A 27,215-nucleotide genomic window follows, 5' to 3' on the forward strand; every position below is an offset into this window, starting at 1 on the left:
GCTTTCTTATATGCTTATTATGTATATGGACCAATGTTGTCTGCAATAAATGATAAATAATAATAATTATAGTTTGGCCCAGGACTGTCTCATTTTTATTGATGAGTACAGTCAAGGGCATAAATGTATATACATTCCCAGTCTCAAAAATATGTGTACGCTCAGACGATAAAGTGTTCACATATTTTTGAGCAATTTGTCTGGATCGATATTTTTGCCTTCGACTGTACCTATAGTTTTCTTTGTTCTTACTTACTGACAGATTGTGTTTGCCAGACTATAGTATAATACCAAAAACCGGCAAGTGCGGATCGGACGCGCGCACCAAGGGTTCCGTACTTTGTAGTATTTGTTGTTATAGCGGCAACAGAAATACATCATCTGTGAAAATTTCAACTGTCTAGCTATCACGGTTCATGAGATACAGCCTGGTGACAGACAGACGGACAGCGAAGTATTAGTAATAGGGTCCCGTCTTTACCCTTTGGGTACGGAACCCTAATAAAAAAGACATTAATGATCATTGATGAATGTTCCTTTTATTAATATTGTTGGTCACAAAACTCAACTTTTTATTTCAGATTTCCAAAGGACGAGGAATAGGGGATATTACTGCAATGTTCTGCCACCAGAGTGCAGCACTAGCTTTTTTAGTGCACCATAGAGTAACTTATTCATACTGTACCTTTAACAGGTTTTTGACAAGTTTTCAGGGGACCTACCGGAAAACTCGAATCCGAAATTTCGTTATCTAGCTGCCTCTTTATCGCTCGAATACGCAAGAGTGACAGAGATGTTAGATAACGAAAGTTCGATTTTCTTGTTTCGCGATAGACCCTCAGATTGTGGTAGTGGCGCCACCTACGCCGAGTTTCGCGTAACATTCCTTATTATTAAATAAAATAATAAATCTCTCACATCAAGCCTATGGGTAAGTATGAAAGTTCGCGCATGTAGCGACGCTCAGAATAATAACTAAAGCATAGAAGCCGGTCAAAAATGCTTCGCAAATATGTGCCCGTCCCCGTCCTTTACTTCCTTACGAATTAGATAATGTGCCGAAAAGAGATGCATAATGCTTGTTATTTCTCATTTACGTAAGGTGTCATAAGTTTGATAATTTGCTAGGGATGTAACTGTGTCGACTTTTTATATCGATAAATTATACATAAGTTTATGTGCCGTGTAAAAAAATAATCACGAAATTGGCAAATTGATAATAGTCTGGCTAATGAAAGCGTACGCGTTTCCCGGTAGGAGCCGGTAGGTCCTCTGAAAACTTGTCAAAATAAAAAATTCGCTCACGTGCGCGCATCACGAGCAACCTTATTCTGAGCGAGCAACTTAGTCGCAAGGCGATTTATTTGTCGAAAAGAGACAAATAAGTCGCCTAGCGACTAAGTTGCTCGTGCTCGCATACCCTTTGTCTAGAACGACTAGAACAGTCTAGAACCAGTGCAAAGAATATAATAGTCACTAGGAGCCAGTGTGTTGTTGATAAACGCAACAGTCTGTAGAGCTGTAGAGCCCATAACGCATTAGCTGTCACGTCACCGCTGTAGAGGCACAAATGTCATTATTGTAAATAAGTTATACCAAGCGATAAACAAGGCATAACAATTAACAATAATATATTAAACATCGATAAATCAATAGCATGTGTGATTAAGTTGTTGTAAAATTATGTTTTAGTAGAAAATACTTTGTCTGGGTATATTGCAAACATGGAAACCACTCCATTACTATCGAGACCTAAGAGGAAATCTTTATGGTCAAGGTAAGAATAGTTTTCATCAATGTCTTTGTTTTTATTTGGCATAACTACAACAGTAGGGTATGTAAGGACAGTAAATGTATGGAGCAGTATGCACTTTAGTCTCAGGCAATGCCGCTTGGCACGATTGTTCCTTAGGTCAAACAAAGCTGATTTGGCCCTGTAGCCACGAGATCGTACCGTGCCTACCCCCCAAAAAAGGGGAGGGGAGGGGTCGACTCCCCAGGTCCAATTATGAAAAAATGAAAATAAAAAAATGTTTATTGGTCACAATGATTGTGTTACAGATTGAGAAAGGGTTGGGACCTCCTAGTAAGTATATGAATACTTGTGACAGGAGACCCCGCTCTTCCAGCAGCAAGTTAAGGGTAAAACCAATACAATAATAGTTAATTATGTAGGTACAGAAAGTAACAAATTGAATTATAATTAAAATAAACTAAAGTTATAGTTATGATAACAGTTCAATGCAATGCAATAATCTTAGAGTAGGTACAGAGGAAATAAGTATTTAAGTATATATTAGCATGAAGGTTTTGATATTAGGATAATAATGGGTTATGTTAAGTTATGTGTAATGTTAAATTATATTTATATTGTGTGTGTGTGTGTTTGTATGTATTTGCGAGACCGTACAATAAAGATAGATGCAGATTAATCTTTAATACGTTTATATGCTGATTTGAATTTATATCTATTTATGATGTAGCATTAGAATGTAATAATAACTCTGTTTGCTCATAGTACTCTTTTACATTTAAATGTCTGCAATGGATAGATAGACAGTGTGGCATCAACTAAATTATACAAGTGGGCTGCTTGTGACATGTTGCCACTTCGCGAACACAGAATTTAACTTAGGAATAGGGGCAGCTTTAGGTTTTCTCCTGTGAAGATCTTGTGAGCTGAATTCGCTAATAAAACTTAGAAATCTTGCAAAATAACGTGTAATTTTATTGAATAGACATGTGACAAATAGAAAAAAATTGTGACATTTAAAAATAGAAAAAGTATACAAATAGGTATCCAAAAGAGGCCATCATCTACACTCCCCACCCTAGTGCGCAAACTAGCACTAATCAGCTAAGGGTACAGGAGCCACGCGCGCCACAGACCGGCGCAGCACGCCGGTAGCGGTGCTGATGTCGACTATCGCGTGGCAAGTCTTTACTGCCTTTATATATTTATATTATATATATTTAAGCCTTTATTTTTCCTTAAATAGTTTTACATGATAAAAAAAAAGTTTTCTAATATTTTTGTTTTCCATTTTTACTATTTTAAGGACCCCTGTTGGGTATAGGCCTCCTCCATATCTTTCCACCTTTCTCAGTCTTTTGCCTTGATTAGCCAATTTTCTCCGGCTGTGGCTATAATATCCTTGGACCACCTTGTTATGGGTTTTCCCGTCTTCCTTTTGCCATGGGTTACCACTTTGTGACTTTGTTGGTCCATCTGTCATCTGTCAATCTTCCTATGTGGCCGGCCCATCTCCATTTCTGTTTCAGCACAAACTCGAGGGCATCTATGATGTTTGTTTTGGATCGTATGTACTTGCTGTTAACCTTGTCCTTTAGTTTTATACTGAGAATGCTCCTTTCCATGGCTCTTTGGCAGGTTCTTATCTTTAATTTGTTCTTGTTTGTGTGCACCCAAGTTTGAGAATCGTATGTAAGGCATGGTAAAATGCATGTGTCCATTACTGTTTTCTTATGTTTTAAATTGTAATTTCCTTTTAGAAGCTCTTTAAAACTCCAGTACTTCCTCCAGCTGTTATGGATTCTACGGTCTATCTCCTGGCTGTTGCTGTCAGTGTCGAAAGATATTCTCTTGCCCAAGTATATGTAATGATCTACATATTCAAGTTCATTGCCTTGTATGTGTATTTTTGTAGGGGCTCCGTTAGTCATAATTTTTGTTTTTGTATGGTTCATTTCTAATCCGACTTTACAGCTTTCCTCGTTCAGCTCATTTAACATTATTTGTAGAATGCTGGTATTTTCTGAAAATATAGCTATATCATCTGCGAAACGCAAATGACTTAAGTGTTTATTGAATACTTTAATTCCTTTTTTATCCCAGTCCAGTTGACAGAATATGCTTTGTAGCACAGCTATGAATAACTTTGGTGATATTGGGTCCCCTTGTCGGACTCCTCTGCTCTTTACTGCCTTTACTACTTGTATATTACTGGCAAAGGAATCTTCTTGAGCTTGCCGCAAGATTAACTGCTTTGCTTGCTCCATCAGGGCGTAGTCGTCAATTGCGATACCTCTGCATTTATTTACAATCGCAGAAATCCTAGCCACGAGGAGAAGCGCTCAGGGTCAGGAACCGGGAAACATGTAGACGAGTTTTGTACTACGGTCATGCAAGCTTCAGCGCAGACTTCATTTTCGGGTTCCAGGACGTTCGCTGGCCAGCAAGGCTTGTGACAGGTCGTCGATCTCGCCTAATCTGTTAGCTTCGAAAGATTTGTATCGACGAGTGTTGTTGCCAATCCAGTGTAGCACCGTACTTGAATCGCACCAAAAATATCGCCGTGTAACATGCAAATGATGTGCCTTCGCTATTGAGTCAGCGAGTCGAGCTGCTAGCAACGCAGCTTGAAGTTCCAATTGTTGCACAGTTTGAGGTTTCACCGAAGATACTCGGCTTTTGCTGGCAACAAACGCGACAAATATCTGATCGTTACTCTTCCAACGCCAGTACGCAACCGCTGACATTGCCTTAAGTGAGGCGTCACTGAATAAATGCAGTTCTAAGTCACTGTAGCATTGCTCGGTCACGGCATGAAAAGAAGAGCCCGGTAAAGATGTGGTCAACTCATCTCCCATCTTAAACCTGACAGCGCATGACTGGTACCATCTTGGCAGGCGAATTTCTCCAATAACCTTCAGTAATTCCAACCAACTGCACCATTTCTTATACAATTCATCTGGAATAATATCGTCCCAGTCGATATGGAGACGCCAGGTGTCCTGCAGCATAACTTTGCCTTGTGTAGTAAAGGTGACAAAAACCCAAAAATGTCAAAAATTGACATAATAACACGTAACATAACCCTCTTCGTAGGTCTCTGTTCGCCTTTGATGACGCTGTCGGGAATACGCTTCCTAGTTCATCCTTGGTAGGGTACCAAATCAGTCCAAGAGTGTGCTCACCTTCGTCATGTTCGTCCAGTCTAAACCCCACAGCTGTATTACCTAAAATATCTTTAGGTATAGTGTCGAGGACAGTTGCGCTATTACACGTCCAGTTGCGGATTTCAAAACCTCCCGCACTGAATATCGCGAATATTCTTTACCATACTGATGGCGGTAGCTTCATCCGGCAAACTATCAATATAGTCGTCCATATAGTGCTGGCGGTGTATAGCAGCGACGGCAGCTGGAAGCGTAGATTCGAACCTACTAGCGTTTTTATTTTTAATGTACTGGGCAATAAAGGGCGAGCAGTTCGCGCCGAAAATCAGCGACGTCATCGCGTACGTCTTCACTGGGCCTGTGGGGTTCCTACCTCTCCACAGAAATCTGACGGCGTTCTGATCTACGGGATTAATTTTAATTCTCAAAAACATATCTTTTATGTTACGGCTACCCTATCCTTTCGAAAACGAACCATAATGCCGAACAAGGAAGCGAGTAAATCCGGACCCGTGAGAAGAAAGTCATTTAGAGACTTGTCTTGACTTTTAGGCGTGAGTGACGTATCGACCATTTCTCGAGCGAAATCGTTTTCAAACAAATGGTTGACACGTTCCTCGTACCTGAGTCCATAAGCTTTATCAGCTAGCATCTTCTTTTCTACACCCTGTAGCCGCTTAAATGCGCTAGGGTAACTATCGGGCAAGCTGACGTGAGGATCTTTCCACGGTAGACCTACTGCCCACCTGCCGTTGGTGAGCACTGCAGACTTCTCTAACATGTCCTGCGCTTTCACATCGTCAGCATTCTCTCTAGGCTTATCTGCAACTCCCAAAGAGTTGATCGCAAACGGGCGGCGTACCTCGTCGTGTAGCGGCGTACCTAGTCAATGATGTCACAGAATTAATAATATAAAAGTTTCGAATTCCTTACTTGTTGTTTTTCTTATTTTTTCGCAACTGTATTAAAAAAACGTCGTTCGATACACGTGCGGAAATGTCATTCTTTCCGCACTAGCATCGAAATGTACTATTTGTGCAAAAAAGGAAAAAGTCATGTAATTTTTTGTGACAATTTTGGCTGTTACAATCATAGTATGACGAATAACACTAAATAAAAAATTGGACAATGTTGCCCATTTATTATTCCTTCTGGAATACATCACTTCAAAGGAGGCATTCATACATGTTTTTGCAGGAAAAAATAATTTATAGCGCGTTGCGGTGACGATTGCCATACAAATGGAACTTCAGTCATCGGCGTCATCGCCTCCCGTTTGATACTTTGTCAGATAATAGTTTAGATGCTATTGTTAATAAAACAAGTCGTCAGCCGGTTGTATCGCGGTGCAAAGACCGTGTTACGCGTTTCGGTGGCTGCCATTCCTCAACCCACCAACGGAGCGGCAGCTGACGATTTTAAAATTTCAACCGTTAAGGGGGTGAAATGGGGGGGGGGGGGGGTGAAAGTTTGTATGATTAAAAAGAAAAACGACACATTTGTACCTTAAAAGGGCAAAAATGCATGAGAAAATCATTACAACATTATATTCTTACTTTTAAAATGCCTAATTCAGTGTTTATGTAAACATTTTAAATCTTTGACTTTGGCCATAGTTCCATTTGTATGGAAATCATCATCGTCACGCGCTATAATTTTTTTTCTTGCACAAAAAAATGTATGAATGCCTACTTTAAAGTGATAAATGGGCTACATTCTCCAATTTTTTATTTAGTGCAAATCGCCACACTGTGATTGTAACAGCCAAAATTGTCACAAAAAATTATTTAAAAAAAACCGGCCAAGAGCGAGTCGGACTCGCGCACCGAGGGTTCCGTACATGACATAATTTTAACAATGTACTTTTTATGTGAAACGTGAGTGAAAGGTAAATTGCGGTTTACGATTTACGACGTATTAACAAAAACTACTTACTAGATCTCGTTCAAACCAATTTTCGGTGGAAGTTTGCATGGTAATGTACATCATATATATTTTTCAGCTTTATCATTCTCTTATTTTAGAAGTTACAGGGAGGGGGGTGGGGGGGACACACATTTTACCACTTTGGACGTGTCTATCGCGCAAATTATTCAGTTTAGAAAAAAATGATATTAGAAACCTCAACATCATTTTTGAAGACCTATCCATAGATACCCCACACGTATGGGTTTGATGAATAAATTTTTTTTTAATACAGTTGCTCAAAAAGTGCTACTTTTCGTCGCTGTTTAGGGTGCGGAAAGTTGTTTTTCGCGAACTGGTGTTTTTTACTTTTCCAATTTTTTTAAATTTTTACTTGTTCCAATTCATGACTACTTATTGATGAGTGTTAATATTAGTTTCCTTTAAACGTCGTAATCAACATAAATACCTACTGTTAATGTAAGAATACGAAAAATATGCATGTTTCATATTTAATTACTTGCCTCTTCATCATTATAAATATTAACACGTTTATTTTTTAATGTTGAAAAACCGTTCTTAATAAGTTGTCTGAATGGAACGGAACGCCTGTCAAAGAAGAGGCGTATTTTCTTACTGCAAGAATGTTTTAAGTTTCCAAAGACAACATTCGATATTGTTTTTATAAATATACGATACACAAATAATCGTAAATAATGATATTTAGGTAATAATAGTACAATGTTTTAATATTTACAATTGTTTCTGTCTAATAGAACATGCATTTGAAAAAAAAACTCATTGAAGTGGGTTCAATAAAAATCTATTCTAGTCGAATAAAAGCTAGAAAAACACCTCTTCATAATGTCAATGTCAATGATATCACAGAATTAATAATATAAAAGTTTCGAATTCCATTCCTTACATGTTGCTTTTCTTATTTTTTCGCAACTGTATTAAAAAACGTCGTTCGATACTCGTGAGGTAATGACATACTTTCCGCACTAGCATCGAAATGTACTATTTTGAGTTTCAGTTTTAAGTATGGGGAGCCCCCAAAATTTATTGTTTTATTTTTATTTTTGTGTGAAAATCTTAATGCGGTTCACAGAATACATCTACAATCAACAGTATAGTTCTTATAGTTTCAGAGAAAAGTGGCTGTGACATACGGACGGACAGACAGACAGACATGACGAATCTATAAGGGTTCCGTTTTTTGCCATTTGGCTACGGAACCCTAAAAATGAATTCCTCGTAACGGAATTATACGAAAATGATATATTACTTGCCCTAGTTGCTAAGAGCAGGAAGAAATATAGCATAGATTGAACCTGGGGAGCCGACCCTTTCCCCCCTTCCTTTTTGGGGGAATGCACGGTACGATCTGGTGCCTACCCTGCCTAATCAGCTTTATTTAACCTAAGGAACATAACATAACCTAAGGATGCCAAGCGGCATCGCCTGAGACAAAAGTGCATACTCAAGGTGCTTACTTACCCTACTACAAGACCAGCTATTATACTAGTGTTCATTCTTCAATTTCAGACTTAGCTTCCGTAAAAAAGAGTTTACATCTAGAGTCATTTATCTGGGGCAACTACCCGATGAAGATTTTCCACCAAATTTCATTTGTAACCAAGTGAGTAACATACAAAACTTTTTATTATTACTAAGTATATGTAATTTTCGTAACTGTCTTTTGATAAGGACCTTGTATTATGGGATTTATGGGTGGGCTTTTGCCCGCGAATTCGTCTGCGTGGACTTAGTAACCCCAGCTAGAGTAAGAATAGCGCCTGGAGAAAGTCTTAATAGCATTATTTAATTTGAGCATATTATGCACACAAATTAGCAGACACTTCATTAATTATCTCAATTCCACCCCGCTTTTTACTTTCTTAAGGGATGATTTTCGGGATAAAAACTATCCTATGTCCTTCTCAGGGACTCAACCTATCTCTATGCTAAATTTCATCTAAATCGATTCAGCGGTTAAGCGTGAAGAGGGAACACACAGACAGACAGACAGACTTTCGCATTTATAATATTAGTATGGATAGTATGGATTGTTAACTAGTCATCAGAGCTTTTCTTTAAATTACATTACATTATACTAATAATATAATTTTTCTACTCGTCGAGTATAATCTGTGTATTACAACTTGATATGCTACACTACAACCTTACTCTTTTCAACGTTGGATAGTCTATGGCACTTCCGACTCAAGGATAAGAATTTTATCGATACGGTTTAGTCAATTATAAAAATTTTGAAAATAAAATGTCATACATTTCGATAAAATATTTCTTGTTTAAGGAGACTCGATTCAATCCAAATTAGCCTACTTAAACACGCTGCTGCGTCGCATCTGCTTTGTGATTGGTTGGCCAACAAAAACATTTTATTGTATGTTGTAGTAGAAACAATAGGGTATTTGACAACATTAAAAATATATAACGAATTGCTGTCATCCTGAAAGATAATAAACTAATAAAGTATATTTCACTATATTTGAATGTAAATTATGTTTAGTTTTTGGAATATAAACGAAAGAAAATTTAATATTTTTTGAAATTTCATCAGGGACGTGAACGCTCTGTGATTGGTCAACGCTCGGATGACGTCACACGCGGGTAAACATTCTTGATTGCCTTGAGTGTTTTAACTGTTTTATTTGTATTTAGTTAATTTTAGTTATTGTTCCACAGTTTTCTGATATATTCCGATTTATCCGTACATCTAGTAGCACAATATTCATAAGAATCTCAAAATGGAGCCGAAATATGTGAAAGCTGATAGCGGCAACCTACCAGACATAGACGCATTAATGGTTGCACTTTTCTTTAAAGATAATCCAGATTACTATGCTGCGGAACTTAGAAATGTAAAAACAGCTGTGTGAGTATACGTAGAAATTGTTTATTTACGAACATTTCGATTTCGATGATACGAATACGACGACGATATATATATAGAATACGATGACGAGAATAGTATCTCCATACTGCACTTTAGTTTGAAAGAAAAAGTATGCTACTAACTACCTACTAATGCTGAAAGAGCTATGTTATGAGGTTATGTAGTAATACATTAAATACCTAGATCTTGTTTCGTTAAATACAACTAAATCCGCTGCTTTAACTACCATATTTATTTACAGTTAAATATTGCTTACATCGAAGTGGTCTTCACACATAAAAACATTTGTATGCGCTAAAATGCTCTTTGGGTCTCTTCGCGCTAGTTTTAACCACATTTTTCTTTTTTTGGGATTCGTTGGAACGGAAACAAACAATTTATCTGGATTTTTTATAGTCGTACTTGAACATTGCGGCACTGTACACCATTTATATACCATTTTACAGTGAAATAATCAATTCAATGCACATAAACCATAAGATTTAATAAGGTCATTGACTGAGTTTACTCGCGTGTGACGTCACACGTGTCACGTGATTAGCCCCTTTGCAAAAACAGCGTTTAAGGCGCGTTCAAAATAAATAAACTTTAACATTGTTTTTTTATATTTAATACAGGAAATTTCACGGAAATATTAATGTAGTGTAATTATTAAGTTATAAACAATCAATTAAAACCATTTTCAAAAATTAGTCAAATAGCCTATTGCTTCATAAGTCGGAAATGCGCATGTGACACTCTTCATATAGCAACATCCATACCCTACGAAAACCTCTTAGCGTTGCTTGTTAGTCTCCATAGGCTACGGTGGCCAAAATCGAGAAAAAAACTGTTTTAAAATTGAATTTAGCAAGGAGCAAGTACCAGGGCCTCATGAATTACGAGGAGTGGTCGTTGACCAACCCGCCGGGGGCGCCGGGCCCGCGGCGGCCACGGCCGGGGCGCGTACGAGTAAGAAGGTATCGCGGGCTGCGGCAGGTCGCGTATCCTGTATACTTTTGGTTTGTTTACCTATATGATTCTACTAGTTGAAAGTGTTATTTTTTTGTCTCGTAGAAAAAGTATTGTATACAATAGTGATATAATCAAGCTTAAAAAAATAAAATACTATTATACAATCGTGATATAATAGAGAGCTTTTCAGTCGAGTACCGTGTTTAAGCAACGAAGCTTGCTGAGTTGCTTAAGGTAAGGTACGAGATTGAAACGCTTGATTATATCACTATTGTATACAATACTTTTTCTACGAGACAAAAAAATAATACTTTCAACTAGTAGAATCATATAGGTAAACAAACCAAAAGTATACAGCTAAGATACGCGAGCTGCCGCAGCCCACGATACCTTCATACTCGAACGTGTCCCGGCCGCCGCGCCCGGCGCCCCCCACGGGTTGGTCAATGACACCTCCTCGTAATTCATGAGGCCCTGGTACTTGCTCCTTGCTAAATTCAATTTTAAAACAGTTTTTTTCTCGATTTTGGCCACCGTAGCCTATGGAGACTAACAAGCAACGCTAAGCGGTTTTCGTAGGGTATGGATGTTGCTATATGAAGGGTGTTACATGCGCGTTTCTGACTTACGGATCAATTGTTTCTACTACAACATAAAATAAAATGTTTTTGTTGGCCAACCAATCACAAAGCAGATGCGACGCAGCAGCGTGTTTAAGTAGGCTAATTTGCATTGAATCGAGTCTCCTTAAACAAGAAATATTTTTGAAATAAAACTATGAAAACGGATTATATCGCGTATATTGAATTTATAATACATCCCGACGTTTCGAACCCTTTACAGCGTTCGTGGTCAACGGGTGACTGAGGAAAAATTACAAAGTGCAAAAATACCCACATACTAAAATAATGAACAATCATAGACTACAAACTTTAAGGCTGGTTGTACATGCAAAATCGGTTCATAAGGCTAGTTATACACTACAATTATTTTCAAGTAAAGATATATATATACGCGATAAAAACTACGCCGGCTCCAACCCTACACCACGGACCCGAGAAGATTTAATTCCCTCCTAAATTGTAGGAGGGTATCCCAATATGGGACCGGCAACAAACTCGGCGGGACACATCTTTTCAAAACATCAGAATGTCCAGCATCATCCAACACTAAGGTCTCACAGTCTATGTCTCGCTTGCTCCTTTATCAGATGGACTACAGGATCCCAAGCTGGTGGTAGAGAAAAGCCATCTTCCCTATTAAAGTTTGGATATTTCTTAATCTCAATGGCCTCGCGCAGCATTCTGGGTATGTAACGCTTCTCCTTGGCAAGAACCAGAGGCTTATCAAACTTGATTGAGTGATTGGCTTTATCCATGACATGCTCACAGACTGCAGACCTAGGTCGACGGTGCTTGACATCAGCTATGTGTTCCTTCACCCGAGTGGAAATGCTCCGTTTCGTCTGCCCGACATATGATAGGCCACACTCACAGTCCAGCCTGTACACTCCTGCAATCTGTAGAGGGGTATTGCATTTTACAGGCCTCAGGAATTGTGACATCTTCTTCATTGGCTTGAATTCAATATACGCGATATAATCCGTTTTCATAGTTTTATTTCATGAGTAACTATCGCGGTAACCGAAGACAATAGGCTATTTGACTAATTTTTGAAAATGGTTTTAATTGATTGTTTATGACTTAATAATTACACTACATTGATATTGCCGTGAAATTTACTGTATTAAATATAAAAAAACAATGTTAAAGTTTATTTATTTTGAACGCGCCTTAAACGCTGTTTTTGCAAAGGGGCTAATCACGTGACACGTGTGACGTCACACGCGAGTAGACTCAGTCAATGACCTTAGTAAATCTTATGGTTTATGTGAATTGAATTGATTATTTCACTGTAAAATGGTATATAAATGGTGTATAGTGCCGCAATGTTCAAGTACGACTATAAAAAATCCAGACAAATTGTTTGTTTCCGTTCCAACGAATCACAAAAAAAGAAAAATGTGGTTAAAACTAGCGCGAAGAGACCCAAAGAGCATTTTAGCGCATACAAATGTTTTTTATGTGTGAAGATCACTTCGATGTAAGTAATATTTAACTGTAAATAAATATGGTAGTTAAAGCAGCGGATTTTGTTGTATTTAACGAAACAAGATCTAGGTATTTAATGTATTACTACATAACCTCATAAATAAATAAATAAATCATTTATTGCAGACTAAAAGGTCCATACATGGTTAGCAAACATTACAATCTTATTACTAGTGTTAGTAGCGCATAAAAACTAAAACTAAAAACTAGACGGCAAGTGCATTCAGCCCCTGCCAACGGTTGAGCATGGGGCCATTTTCGCGCTCCATGAACACGCCCAGAATGCTGTTGGGGCTGCCGCGCTGGCGACGCATCAGTGAAGCGCACCTCTTGCGCATTATCGCCGCAAAGTTGTCAACTTGTGCCTCCGCAAACATACCAGAGGCACTACAAAACATAGCTCTTTCAGCATTAGTAGGTAGTTAGTAGCATACTTTTTCTTTCAAACTAAAGTGCAGTATGGAGATACTATTCTCGTCATCGTATTCTATATATATATATCGTCGTCGTATTCGTATCATCGAAATCGAAATGTTCGTAAATAAACAATTTCTACGTTTACTCACACAGCTGTTTTTACATTTCTAAGTTCCGCAGCATAGTAATCCGGATTATCTTTAAAGAAAAGTGCAACCATTAATGCGTCTGTCTGGTAGGTTGCCGCTATCAGCTTTCACATATATCGGCTCCATTTTGAGATTCTTATGAATATTGTGCTACTAGATATACGGATAAATCGGAATATATCAGAAAACTGTGGAACAATAACTAAAATTAACTAAATACAAATAAAACAGTTAAAACACTCAAGGCAATCAATAATGTTTACCCGCGTGTGACGTCATCCGAGCGTTGACCAATCACAGAGCGTTCACGTCCCTGATGAAATTTTAAAAAATATTAAATTTTCTTTCGATTTTCCAAAAACTAAACATAATTTACATTCAAATATAGTGAAATATACTTTATTAGTTTATTATCTTTCAGGATGACAGCAATTCGTTATATATTTTTAATGTTGTCAAATACCCTATATTAAGAAATATTTTATCGAAATGTATGAAGTTCTATTTACAAAATTTTTATAATTGACTAAACCGTATCGATAAAATTCTTATGCTTAAGTCGGAAGTGCCATAGACTATCCAACGTTGGAAAGAGTAAGGTTGTAGTGTTGCATATGAAGTTGTAATACACAGATTATACTCGACGAGTAGAAAAAATACTATTGTCTACTCGTCGAGTATAATCTGTGTATTACAACTTCATATGCAACACTACAACCTTACTCTAAGTCAGGGGTCGGCAACCTTTTAGCAGCCAAGGGCCACTTAGTGGTTAGCAAAATTGCAGCGGGCCGCACACTGTTAATAATTCGTGAATTCATTAGACAAAAGGTCGTTTGTCAAAAAGGACTAATTTTAATATACATTTTTATACAAAGAGTGCCGCAATTCAGAGCGCGCTTAGCCCGCACTTACATGAAGGGCGCCTGCGGCGCCCCTCACACTAAAAAGTCGGGCGATGCCCGACATTCAGCGCGCTTCACGCGCTCCTGCATACACGGCGCCCCTGTATGTAAGCCCCTTATCTTACATGCAGGGCTCCTGCGGCGCCCCTCACACTTAAAGGTCGGGCAGAGCTTGACATTCATCGCGCTTGGCGCGCTCTTACATGCAGGACGCTTAAAGGTCGGGCGAAGCTCGACATTCAGCGAAGCGCGCTCCGCCGCGCATTTACATGCAGGGCGCTTGCTCCACACTTCCTCCACACTTACAGGCCGGGTGAAACCCGACATTCAGCGCGCCCCGCGCGCTCTTACTTTGCGATAGGCAGACACTCATATTGGCACCTCTGTGCATATTGAGTAATCAGCAAATTTAATGTAGATCTTGTGATAATGGGTCCCAACTCCAAAAAAAATAAATTGAAATGAAAGACTCTTATTTTCACTAGATCACTTTAGTGACGTAGGACTGATGTAACCCGGAGGCTCGCGGGCCGCCGGTTGCCGACCCCTGCTCTAAGTAGAAAAATAGTTATTTGTTATACAAGGGTGTAAAGTTGTATTTTACCCGCGAGTGTGCAATAGAAACACGAGCAAGCGAAAGCATTCTATAGTTGAATTCTATTCTAAAATAGAATCCGGAGCGTAGCGAGTGTTTCAACACACGAGAAGTAAAATACATTTGCACTCGTGTGTAACACAAAACTTATCCCCTCACTATAGCGAGGAAAGTGCAACATTTACAGACGTTAGATCATCTTCATCACTGGAATCACTTATTTTTTTACGATATTATAACAGAAAACACTGGAAATTCTGATTTTTACGTGAGTCGGTGAGAAGTGTTTTTAAGTAAAAATTTTGTTGACAATCTTGACATTTCTGTTCTGACGTATGAAGTGTCAAGGATGCGTTTTGAAATTGCATCGACTCAACTTGTGCGTTCAGAATTATATTTAACATCATTATAAAAAATCTAACGTTTCTTATGGAATTTGCAGGTTTATGACTTAACATTATTAAATAAAGCTGAATTTGCTATTTTTTATTAGATTCTCAAACCATTTATTTAATGATAATTAATATCGAACGAACCATTATTATGAGCGTTTTACGTTTTGTTATCTGTCAAGCTACTTAAACACGCTCCATCCAAGGTCAAATTACTTTCCCCACTACTGGATAAAATGCGTTTTTCCCCGCTTGTTTTAAAAGATAAAAGGCGGCTTTCCGAGCTAGTGAGGGGAAAATACTATTTTCTACTCGTCGAGTATAATCTGTGTATTACAACTTCATATGCAACACTACAACCTTACTCTTTTCAACGTTGGATAGTCTATGGCACTTCCGACTCGAGCATAAGAATTTTATCGATACGGTTTAGTCAATTATAAAAATTTTGAAAATAGAACTTCATACATTTCGATAAAATATTTCGTGTTTAAGGAGACTCGATTCAATGCCTACTAAAACACGCTGCTGCGTCGCATCTGCTTTGTGATTGGTTGGCCAATAAAAACATTTTATTTTATGTTGTATTAGAAACAATTGCTTCATAAGTCAGAAACGCGCATGTGACACCCTTCATATAGCAACATCCATACCCTACGAAAACCGCTTAGCGTTGCTTGTTAGTCTAATTAGGCTACGGTGGCCAAAATCGAGAAAAAAGCTGTCTTAAAATTGAATTTAGCAAGAAGCAGGTACCAGGGCCTCATGAGTTACGAGGAGTTTTCGTTAAGAGGCCGTAGTCGATTTTGGAGCAAAAATGTAAAATTGATAGATTTAGGCGTTGAAATTATACACGTTTTGTTACGTAATATCTAAATAACAAGTATTGATTTCTATTAGCACGTCTTCTCATCTTGCCTTTTAAAAATAAGGTCGCGAGCGTGCGTCACCGGTAATGCATGAAGAGAAGGGGCAGTTTTTAAAAAATCATCAAAAAATCGTGAGTATCAGGATGGCGGGTGTACATCAACAATTGGAGCTGCGATATACGTCAGGAGTTAGTGCTAGCAATGTGCCAAATGTGGGCCAAAATTGGAGCAATGTGCTCTTTAAACTCCAGAGATATTTAAGATATAAATGACGTCCGCCAACCTGACGTCAGGTTGGCGGGCTCAATTCCAGTTCTAGCTAATGGCTGCCTACTCAAGGGTGAAAGTACTGCCTACGGTTAGTGCTCGCAATGTGCTTCCACGTGTATGAAGCACAATATAATTCAGAGAGCGGTTAAAGAGTAATATGCAATTGAATAAATATATATATAGACGCCTGCTTATTAGAAATAGCAATATCACATCTTCATTGCTTCATTGCGGTAGACAAAAAACATGCAGGCGCTTTACACAAAAAAGTGATCAAGGGCCAAAGGGCCTACTGAAGCCGCGAATGCCGGTTCGTAAGCCACGCCCGCTAGCTCTTCCCTCCCCGCTAGCACGCACACATTGAAGCACTTCGCGGCGCACGTGAAAGTAAAGCTCCATTTACAAAAGTTAACTATCATTATACGTGCGTGTAGGTAAATTTAGCACAATCGGAATAGGATAAACCTCGAAATCTCTGCAACAGTCCTTACATTTGGTATGTATTTTTTCATGTCCACACCATTTGACATTTGGGGACCTAGAGGAATCGCAGCCATATTGGAAAATGGAGCTGCGGTATAGGTCAGCAGTTAGTGCTAGCAATGTGCCAAATGTGCACAAAATTGGGGCAATGTGCTCTTTAAACTCCAGAGTTACGACGAGAGAGAGATGACGGGGTAGGATTGAGAACTGGACTGAGTGGGAGTTCATTTTCTTCAGGATCCTGCATTATGGGTAGCCTCAAGCAATAATGAAAACACCAGAAATAACTTGATCACTTTTACTGAATGATTGTTTGGTTTACAATAATCGACAAAGGAATAATACACAGAGGTAAACCGAACAGACACGTCCGCTCGCTACGAGCTCTCACAATCGAATGCCCGAAGGGCCCCAACGGCCATGTCCAAGTTGACAAACCGGTCATGTCATACTTGCGTTCGGCGGCCGGAAACCGGATGCGATACTCCGACATATAAGAAATGAATGACGCCCGCCATCCTGACGTCAGGTTGGCGAGTGCATTTCCAGTTCTAGCTAATGGCTGCCTACTCAAGGGTGAAAGTACTGCCTAAGGTTAGTGTTGGGGGGTAGCTGACTTTTAGTAGCTTCAACTGATCTTGGTCGGCCGCGGCTTATCCTGGCAACTTCTGAGCAAATGGCAAAAAAGTGGTACCAAAATTCATCAAAACAAACTTCATCGAAAAATAGAATGAAACTTGTATGGCAGGAGGCCTTTGAGGACAGGAAAAAAAAAGTGGTCGGCCTAATCCTGTCTTGGCAGATTCCTATGTCCGACCGAATTTATGGTACCACCTGTTCCGGAAGGTTTCCGCGTCACCACGAAACCTTGATTGTTGAGGTCGCCGTCATCGAAATCGATGTGGAGGACTATATACCTGGTGTAAAGGTTGTCCATCGCCATTCAACGTGGTAACGCGACTAAGAGAGTGACCTTTGAGCCGCGCCGGGTCAACTCCGGGGCGACTTTTTAACTAGTCTTAAGTTGCAATTGTATTGTTGTCATTTTTTTTGTACTGACATGCTTAAAAAAATAGTTTAAGCAATAAAGAAACCATATTTTTAATACAAAAATATTTTTTTTTATAAATGTGGTCGGACTGCAAAAACTGCCAGGCTGTGAGGCCGACCAAGACATACGTCAACAGGTTTAATTTAGCTATTATAATCCGTTTATTTCATTCTATTTTGCAGCTGTCATTTATTTAAAAAATATATATGGCAATGTTTTTAGCCGTCACCGTCACGAAATGTCTTTCACTTGGCACCTATTGTCAGAATTGTATAAATAGATATGAAATAGATATTTGTGTTACGTGTGTTTTGGAGCTACTTTTCCGCATGATAAATAATTTTACAATAGTAAAAAATCATCACGAGGCTTTTCAAGCTGAAAAAAGGCAATGTTTACAATATTTGGAGTTGATGACGGGTAAGTGGAATGAAACATTTTAATACTTGCACTATATGAAGATAAGCCAGTTCGGTGCACGCATTCGCCGCGAACGCACATGCGCACGATATTACTTCACTTTATTTGAATTCTTGCCAGTGATTCTCAAACTTTTATAATTTTTATCATTAAATATGCAGTGTGCCCTTTGTAAGGAAGTCACTAGTGACGGCGCTTAGTGTGTGAGCTGTCGTAAAGAAATAGGTTTTTGCTGTGCTGAAATTACGGAGGCGGGATATAGAAAGCTTGGAGTTGACCGCAGAGCGGCATGGAAATGTCATAAATGCCGAAGGGATGTATCCCTGGCTCAGGGTAAACCAGCTGACAAAGTTGAGGCATCACCGGGCCATGGCTTACCATCAGAAAAGAAGGAGAACGTGCTGGCACGGGCTAAACCCGCTGACAGGGAGGAGGCGTTATCTGTTCCAGCCAAAGCAACTGGATATCGGATGTCGGAAAGCGCCTATGACAAAGACAGCTGCAGAAGAGTGCCATTGGCATGAAGTCCGCCTTTTTGCGTTATTGATCGTTTTTTAGTAATAATGATTTATTAAATGCATAAATAAAAACAGAGAAACACATATATCTTACATTTTACTTCCTTCCGACATCCGATATCGGAACGGACAATGTGAAAACGCTCTAATAGGTACAGGCATACTTACCTGATGAACTTCATCTTTAAGTTCCACATTGTGTTACGTTTTTAAATGTAGATACCTGTTAAATTAAATACATACATCTTTTCATCTGTGGGCGAGACACAAATCGGGCATCAGTTTTTGCGCAATTTTAAATTATTATTTTTTAACTTCATGGTCACTATTTAAATAAAAAATCTTTGACAAGCCACAGATGAAAAGATATATATAAGTAGGTAGGCTTAAGGGTACCATTTCTATTCAAACTGTACTAGCATTCCTGATGCAGTATTGTGGCGCGACATGGCTGCTTCACTGCCAGTCAAAATCAATGTTGACGGACAAATCGTTGACATTTTCGGAAGCAATTGTTAGATCTGGGCGTAAAGGGAAACTATAAGAAGATCATACGAAGATGACATTTTCTAGAGAATAAGCACGAATAACAAATTTAGATTATTCAGTAGCAAGGTCGAAATGGTCGAAAAATAATGTGGGCATCACGCACGCGAACAAAAGCGCTGTATACCTATTATTAAACATTTAAACTTGTTCCACGTGCGTTTATGCAGTTACCTATAAAACAAGATTCTTTCAGTTTACGAAGACACATCCGAAAGGTATAGGTAGGTAAGGTAACTTTGACAATTTACAAGAGTGAGTTGCCAGGATAAGCCGCGGCCGACCAAGAGCAGTTGAAGCTACTAAAAGTCAGCTACCCCCCAACACTAACCTTAGGCAGTACTTTCACCCTTGAGTAGGCAGCCATTAGCTAGAACTGGAAATGCACTCGCCAACCTGACGTCAGGATGGCGGGCGTCATTCATTTCTTATATATCTCTGGAGTTTAAAGAGCACATTGCCCCAATTTTGCGCACATTTGGCACATTGTTAGCACTAACTGCTGACGTATACCGCAGCTCCATTTTCCAAGATTGCTGCCATTCCTCTAGGTCCCCAAATGTCAAATGGTGTGGACATGAAAAAATACATACCAAATGTAAGGACTGTTGCAGAGATTTCAAGGTTTATCCTATTCCGATTGTGCTAAACTTACCTACACGCACGTATAATGGTAGTTAACTTTTGTAACGTTAAATGGAGCTTTACTTTCACGTGCGCCGCGAAGTGCTTCCATGTGTGCGTGCTAGCGGGGAGGAAAGAGTTAGCGCGCGTGGCTTACGAACCGGCATTCGCGGCTTCAGTAGGCCCTTTGGCCCTTGATCACTTTTTTGTGTAAAGCGCCTGCATGTTTTTTGTCTACCGCAATGAAGATGTGATATTGCTATTTCTAATAAGCAGGCTTCTATATATATGTTTATTCAATTGCATATTACTCTTTAACCGCTCTCTGAATTTGATTGTGCTTTATACATGTGGAAGCACATTGCGAGCACTAACCGTAGGCAGTACTTTCACCCTTGAGTAGGCAGCCATTAGCTAGAACTGGAAATGAGCCCGCCAACCTGACGTCAGGTTGGCGGACGTCATTTATATCTTAAATATCTCTGGAGTTTAAAGAGCACATTGCTCCAATTTTGGCGCACATTTGGCACATTGCTAGCACTAACTCCTGACGTATACCGCAGCTCCATTTGTTGATGTACACCCGCCATCCTGATACTCACAAAAAATCATGGTGGTAAATTATACAAATTGATGTATAAGCATAGTTTCAGCAAATGTTGTAGATTGTTTAAGTATCAAAATTACGTTGAAATTAAGTCGATTTTTAGAGAAATTGTCACTTGTTTTGAAGTAATTTCTGGAGAAAATTGATTTCGTCTAACTTTCATTTACACTACTTCAAAGTCATAATAATAAAAATGTAGTCTGATAAACGTCAAGTACAGGATATGTGTAATACAAAATTAACATGTTTAGCAGTCCAAACTTTACGAAATTTACAAATAAGAGCGACAAAATCAGTGCTTTACGCGCGTTTACCTAAACGTCCATCAGAAAAGCAAACATTACTAATTTATTGAGTCTGTTTTCAAAAAATTGATCTGATAAAAGTTAAGATAAGAAGACGTGCTAATAGAAACCATTACTTGTTATTTCAATTAGGTAACAAAAGGTGTAAAATTTCACGGACTAAATCTATCAATTTTACATTTTTGCGACTAAAATCGACACCGGCCTCTTAACCAACCCGCCGGGGGCGCCGGGCCCGGCGGCCGGGGCGCGTTCGAGTATGAAGGTATCGCGGGCTGCGGCAGCTCGCGTATCTTAGCTGTATAAGTACTTTTGGTTTGTTTACCTATATGGTTCTACTAGTTGAAAGTATTATTTTTTTGTCTCGTAGAAAAAGTATTGTATACAATAGTGATATAATCAAGCTTTTCAATCTCGTACCTTAACTTAAGCAACTCAGCAAGCTTCGTTGCTTAAACACGGTACTCGACTGAAAAGCTCTCTATTATATCACGATTGTATAAAATACTATTATATAATCCTACTGTAGCATCCCGCATCCCACAAAACAATGTTGAATTTTTCCATGTGCTTAAAGTATTTATAGTACAACCGGATTAGGTCTCACCTCGAAATCCTTCCAAAGTTATGAAATTTGGTATTTATGTTAATTAATGGTCTCTTTTTCATGTCCACATTATTTGACATTTGGGGACCTCGAAGAATCGCAGCCATCTTGGAAAATGTGTACCATCCTGGAGAAATTTGCGTTTTACTCTAAATATACGTTCTCTATGAAAATATGGTGTAAGGCAACATTAAAGCTTATTAAATTCTACATGAAAAAGTCCTAGATATCTTTGCGGAAAAAATACATCTTGTTATGGAAAATAATAGCTGAATCCAGATTTAGCGCTTATACCCTTTCAGGGGATATTCTCCTAATATGAAACTTGGTGGAATATGAATTCCACTTTTGTCTATACGTTTGTACACGTTCTACCCCAATATCAACATTTTACTCGACTGCGACTTAAACAGAAAGTAGGGTTATGGGTTTAAATACTAAAAATCAGTTCACCCTGTAGCTCAGGATACTAGACGGATTTTTAAAAATGACATATTGGTAGATTCCTCTTGACCTTCACAACCTGTTTACACTTGTTTTATTAAAGAAAAATCAATACGGCCACCTTGAGAGGACGCCGAATATGAAATGATATTTTTACTCCTAGAGCCTAAACTATTGAGTGGATTTCAATAAAAATAGACATCAGTAGATCCATTGGGTGCTTTGGGATAAATTCGAAAAAGGGGATAAGTCGAAAATCACACATTTCTACTAAACTGGAAACAATTTCTACGCTGGCAACACTTGTCAAGACGCCATGTTTATCTGCCCCCCCGCCCCGCTTCAGTTCACTTCGCGTCGCTAGTCGTGAGCGCACGTTTGCTGCGGTCTATTAAATAAAAAAGTGCGATTTAGTGCCTTATGAGGACTTTCGAAAGTACCCCACAGCACATAACTCGGAAACCTGATAAGTTAAATCATTGTTCGTTTGTTTTTACGTTAGATTGTCATTTTTGTCGCATAAATGAGTACAGCATAACAGTATATCTGTAGTTTTAAAAAAGCATTCGAATTTACCCTAGTGGGGAACTTCGAATGAATGTACTAATAACCCCAAACTAGGTTTTCATAGTCCATTATCAGAGGTTGTCAACCCAGGAATTAACATAACATTGTTAACATAACGTTACGGTTATCGTGGTCCGAAGTACTCCGAATGAGTATATGTCGAATATACCCCAAAGCACCTCAATTGGTACACGAGTGCTATGCAATATTATATTTACTAAAATAAATGGAGGAACAATGTTTAGGACTTAAAAATGTAACTGCAAAAACAGATTTTAGGTCTTAAATGGGGTTTAAACAGTAGTGACAGTAATGGAATTTGACATTTACAATTTCAGGGATCCCTGTTTGCGTGTCATAAAATTGGAGCTTCGGGGACCACTGGGATCAAATGCCATCTTGAAAAGTATAAGTCTTTTTTGGTTTGTCTGTTTTTCTCGGAATATCTGGGTTTAATATGAATACTGTGTATGGCGAAACAAAAGCTTATTAAGTTCTACACAAAATATATATATAACACCATGTCCCTAAAAAAGAGCTTTCTTCTAGAAATATGGCTCAGAAGCACTCGTGTTCCAATTATGGATCTACTGATGTCTATTTTATTGAAATCCACTCAATAGTTTAGGCTCTAGGAGTAAAAATATGATTTAATATTCGGCGTCCTTTCAAGGCGGCTGTATTGATTTTCTTTAATAAAACCAGTGTAAACAGGTTGTAAAGGGCAAGAGGAATCTACCGATATGTCATTTAAAAAAAATCGTCCAGTATCCTGAGCAACAGGGTGTACTGATTTTCAGTATTTAAATCCATAACCCTACTTTCTGTTTAAGTCGCAGTCGAGTAAAATGTTGAATTTGGGGTAGAACGTGTACAAACGTATAGACAAAAGTGGAATTCATATTCCTTCAAGTTTCATATTAAGAGAATATCCCCTGAAAGGGTATAAGCGCTAAATCTGGATTCAGCTATTATTTTCTATTACAAGATGTATTTTTGTCGCAAAGATATCTAGGACTGTTTTGTGTAGAATTTAAAAAGCTTTAATGTTGCTATACACCATATTTTCATAGAGAACGTATATTTAGAGTAAAACGCAAATTTCTCCAGGATGGTACACATTTTCCAAGATGGCTGCGATTCCTCGAGGTCCCCAAATATCAAATAGTGTGGACATGAAAAAGAGACCTTTAATTAATATACAAACCAAATTTCATAACTGGAAGGATTTCGAGGTTAGACTTCATCCGATTGTACTATTATTTATATGTGCTATCATGTAAAAGGTGTTATTCTCACTAGTTGCCACCAAGTTGTTACCACTGAGTTTTTTTTGTCTGTTCTCAGTGGTAACAAATGAGAAAAATCCTTGGTTTGGTAGGTTTTTTTTTCTCAGTTTTTACCACTAGAGACAAAATATTCCCAATAGTTACTACCAAAATTTTGTTAGTGTTCAATACTAATAAAAATACCTAAGTAAACCACTGAGTTCTTATTACTACATAATTATAGAGACGACATACCAAACAATGAAATTGTCGCAATCACAACCTGTACCACGCGACCAAAACGTCGTAAGCGCCGTAAAATTCATGGCGCTTCTATATCTGTACCGATACTAATACTCGTACTTTAGTAATAATGGTAGTTCTACGAAACAAATATGGAGTGTTGCATGTAGATGTATTTAGTTTTTCTTTGAGCTTAATAATTTATTGGGGTCAGGCACAGGATTACATTTTCTTTTTTAGCGGGATATAGCACAATTGTGCAAACATAAAAAATAAAATAAAGTGTTAAACAAATATAACATGGCTTCACAATTATTAAAGTAAGATAGTAATAAAAATATTACATTATGCCACTACATTTTTAGGGTTCCTTACCTGAAAACAAAAAAAAAGGAAACCTTATAGGATCACTTTCTTGCCCGTTCGTCTGTCTGTCTGTCTGTCTGTCAGTCAAGATCCTTAATCTCGGAAACGCATGGAGGTATCAAGTTGAAATTCAAAAATTACTGCCGTTTAGGCCGTAAATGTATAGGGTACTTCCCGAAAACAATTTATTTTCAATTTCATAGAAAATAATTGAATTTGTTCTTGGAGGGTACTTCCCGTTGACCTTGAACTATGAAATTTGGCAACTAATAATATTGCTATGATACTAATGATACTATCGTCTTATACCTACTATAAATACAGGGAAAAATCTAAAAACTATAGATTTGTAAAAAATATGTACGGAACCCTCAGTGGGCGAGTCCGACTCGCGTTTGTCCAAGAAAAAGACGCAACTAAATTGGTCATTTGGTTTGGAGATAATATTTTATTTCATGGCCCAAGCAACACACAAGCAGGATAATGCAGTAAAATTATCATCTTATTCAAATTAAGATTGCATAAATTTTGTGTACAGTCGCCATCAGATGTATCGGAGCGGCCAAGGTGCTCAAAAATATCTGAACACGCACTCTAACGCCTTGACAATAGAGGCGTGTTCAGATATTTGTGAGAGACTCGGCCGCTCCGATATATCTGATGGCGACTGTATAAGCGGTGGAAATTACCAAATTCGGAATAAAAAAATATGTGGGCCTGTATACCAATGTATGCTGAATAAGTTTTGTATAGTATCGGTTTTGCATATTAAAGCTGAATAATACTTATTTCTTACACAGTTAGTCAGACATTATTCAGCTTAAAGCATTAGTGGTTACTAAAAGCTGCAAAATAGAGCCATTAGCAGCAATTAGCTGTGTATATTCTGCGTAGTGGGATATTAAGCAGACAATATTAAGAAAAATGTGATAGTGGTTACTAAATGCTGAAAAGAAGCGTCAGTGGAGACTTTTTACTGTATAAAAGCGGTTACAGTTTCTGTTTTAATGCTAGTTTTTGAATAAAGGTTGACGCTATTACTGGAAGCTGTAAAGATATCCACATCTTATTTGTTATCCAGTAGCTAATAATAAAGTAATAGCGATATTAGTACACATGAATTATCTTTTCTTGCTAAATGCTGCTAAATGAACGCATTGAGAAGTGTTATTCAAACTACTGCTTAACAACAAGTGCGCGGTGGTCATTTATTCCATAAATGCAATAAACGGGCTAAGAGCATGTCGGGCCATGCTCAGTGTAGGGTTCCGTAGTTACCTTTTCGTCACAATATGCTAAACTGGAGCTATTAGTTTAGAAGATTGTTAACAAAGGGATGAAATGATGCTTGGTGCCTTTCACCCGAGTTAAACAATTTTTTTTTTCATACGGAATACGAGGAAACCAAACAGACGAGGCAAATTTGCGTAATCAGTAATTAAAATTAAAGTAATAGACGTATAGCCATGACTTTTTCCATAGAACACTTTCAATCGGAGACTTTGCATGTCTGGTCATAATAATCCATAACGAAAAACATTAAATTGCAATATCTTTGAAAAAATTTTACATATTTTAGGAAACTGCAGTAATTTTAAAATTATTTGTTAAATAAAGTATGAAAATCAGTGGAATTGTGTCTTACTTTTTAATTTTTTACTTTTTCGTTTTACAACTGCCAATAGTCAACGGCATTATTCATTCAGCCAATGAATGAACTGTTTTAGAGAAATTAAATATTAAATAAAAATTGAACGAGTAAAACAAGCAATTTTATCTAAAATTTTACTTTATTTACATAAATAATGCCAAATAACTTCAAAACCCCATTGAATGTCTTAATAACTGTGGCTGTACGTGTTTTTACTACGAAGGGGAGATTTTATGCGATAACTCAAAAACGGCTAAACTGATCATGTTCGCTATAGTTTTCGTTTAATGTCTTTCTAAAGCTCTATAGGTATTTCTAAGATTTTTTCATATTTTTGGACTCATGGCTCATAAGTTAGCGGGGGGACACATTTTTTTTGGAGCGGTTATTTCCGAAAATATTCAATTCAATATCAAAAAATGTTTGTTTAAGACCCCTATTCGTTTTGAGACCTATCCAACGATACCCCACAATATAGGGTTGAAACGAAAAAAAATTTTTTTTATAGATTTTATTGTACGACTGTCGGATTAATATAATCATGCGAAATTGCAGCTTCATAGCACTAACGATCACGGAGCAAAGGCTCAGACACACAGACAGACAGACGGACGGACGGACATGGCAAAACTATAAAGATTCCTAGTTGACTACGGAACCCTAAAAAGCATGATCAAAACAGTGCCGTACCGACTTGTGTGATTTCTGTGATATTTATCATATAATAACTTAAATATTATATCGCGTTTATAATATTAGTAGGAAGTAGGATTTAATATCGCCCGTGTTACATAGGTACCTACAATGTTCTCATCAAACTAGTAAGGGGATCAATGGATTTTGCTATTTGTGTATAGAACCCTAATGGTCGTTAATATTGTGAAAACAATTTACTATTATACTGATGTTATTCAAAACTTGCTGTTCTAAAACCATCATTATCTAAAATGTAGCTCAGTAACTCGACTAATGTGAATGCTTATTCAGAAATTTAGCACAATAATATCTGTGGCAGCAGCTTATATTCAGCACGATCGGACGCCATTACGGTTGCTCATATTCTAACCTCTACAATTCAATAAGAATTCAAAATGAACTGAAAAAC

At 38.0% G+C, this 27,215-nt stretch overlaps 1 protein-coding gene across 1 annotated transcript in view; it reads left to right on the forward strand.

The window, feature by feature from the left end:
• The first annotated feature begins 1,590 nt into the window (after positions 1-1,590).
• The window catches only part of LOC134754179 (probable phospholipid-transporting ATPase IIB), a 108,582-nt gene continuing 82,957 nt past the window's right edge, over positions 1,591-27,215 (forward strand). The window contains exons 1-2 of the mRNA XM_063690308.1: positions 1,591-1,777; positions 8,374-8,467. Of these exons, the coding sequence (XP_063546378.1) occupies positions 1,725-1,777; positions 8,374-8,467 (147 nt within the window). The 5' untranslated portion in view covers positions 1,591-1,724. The remainder of the gene's footprint in view (positions 1,778-8,373; positions 8,468-27,215) is intronic.

This window comes from Cydia strobilella, chromosome Z (genome assembly GCF_947568885.1).
Source record: "Cydia strobilella chromosome Z, ilCydStro3.1, whole genome shotgun sequence".
Classification (NCBI taxonomy): domain Eukaryota; kingdom Metazoa; phylum Arthropoda; class Insecta; order Lepidoptera; family Tortricidae; genus Cydia; species Cydia strobilella.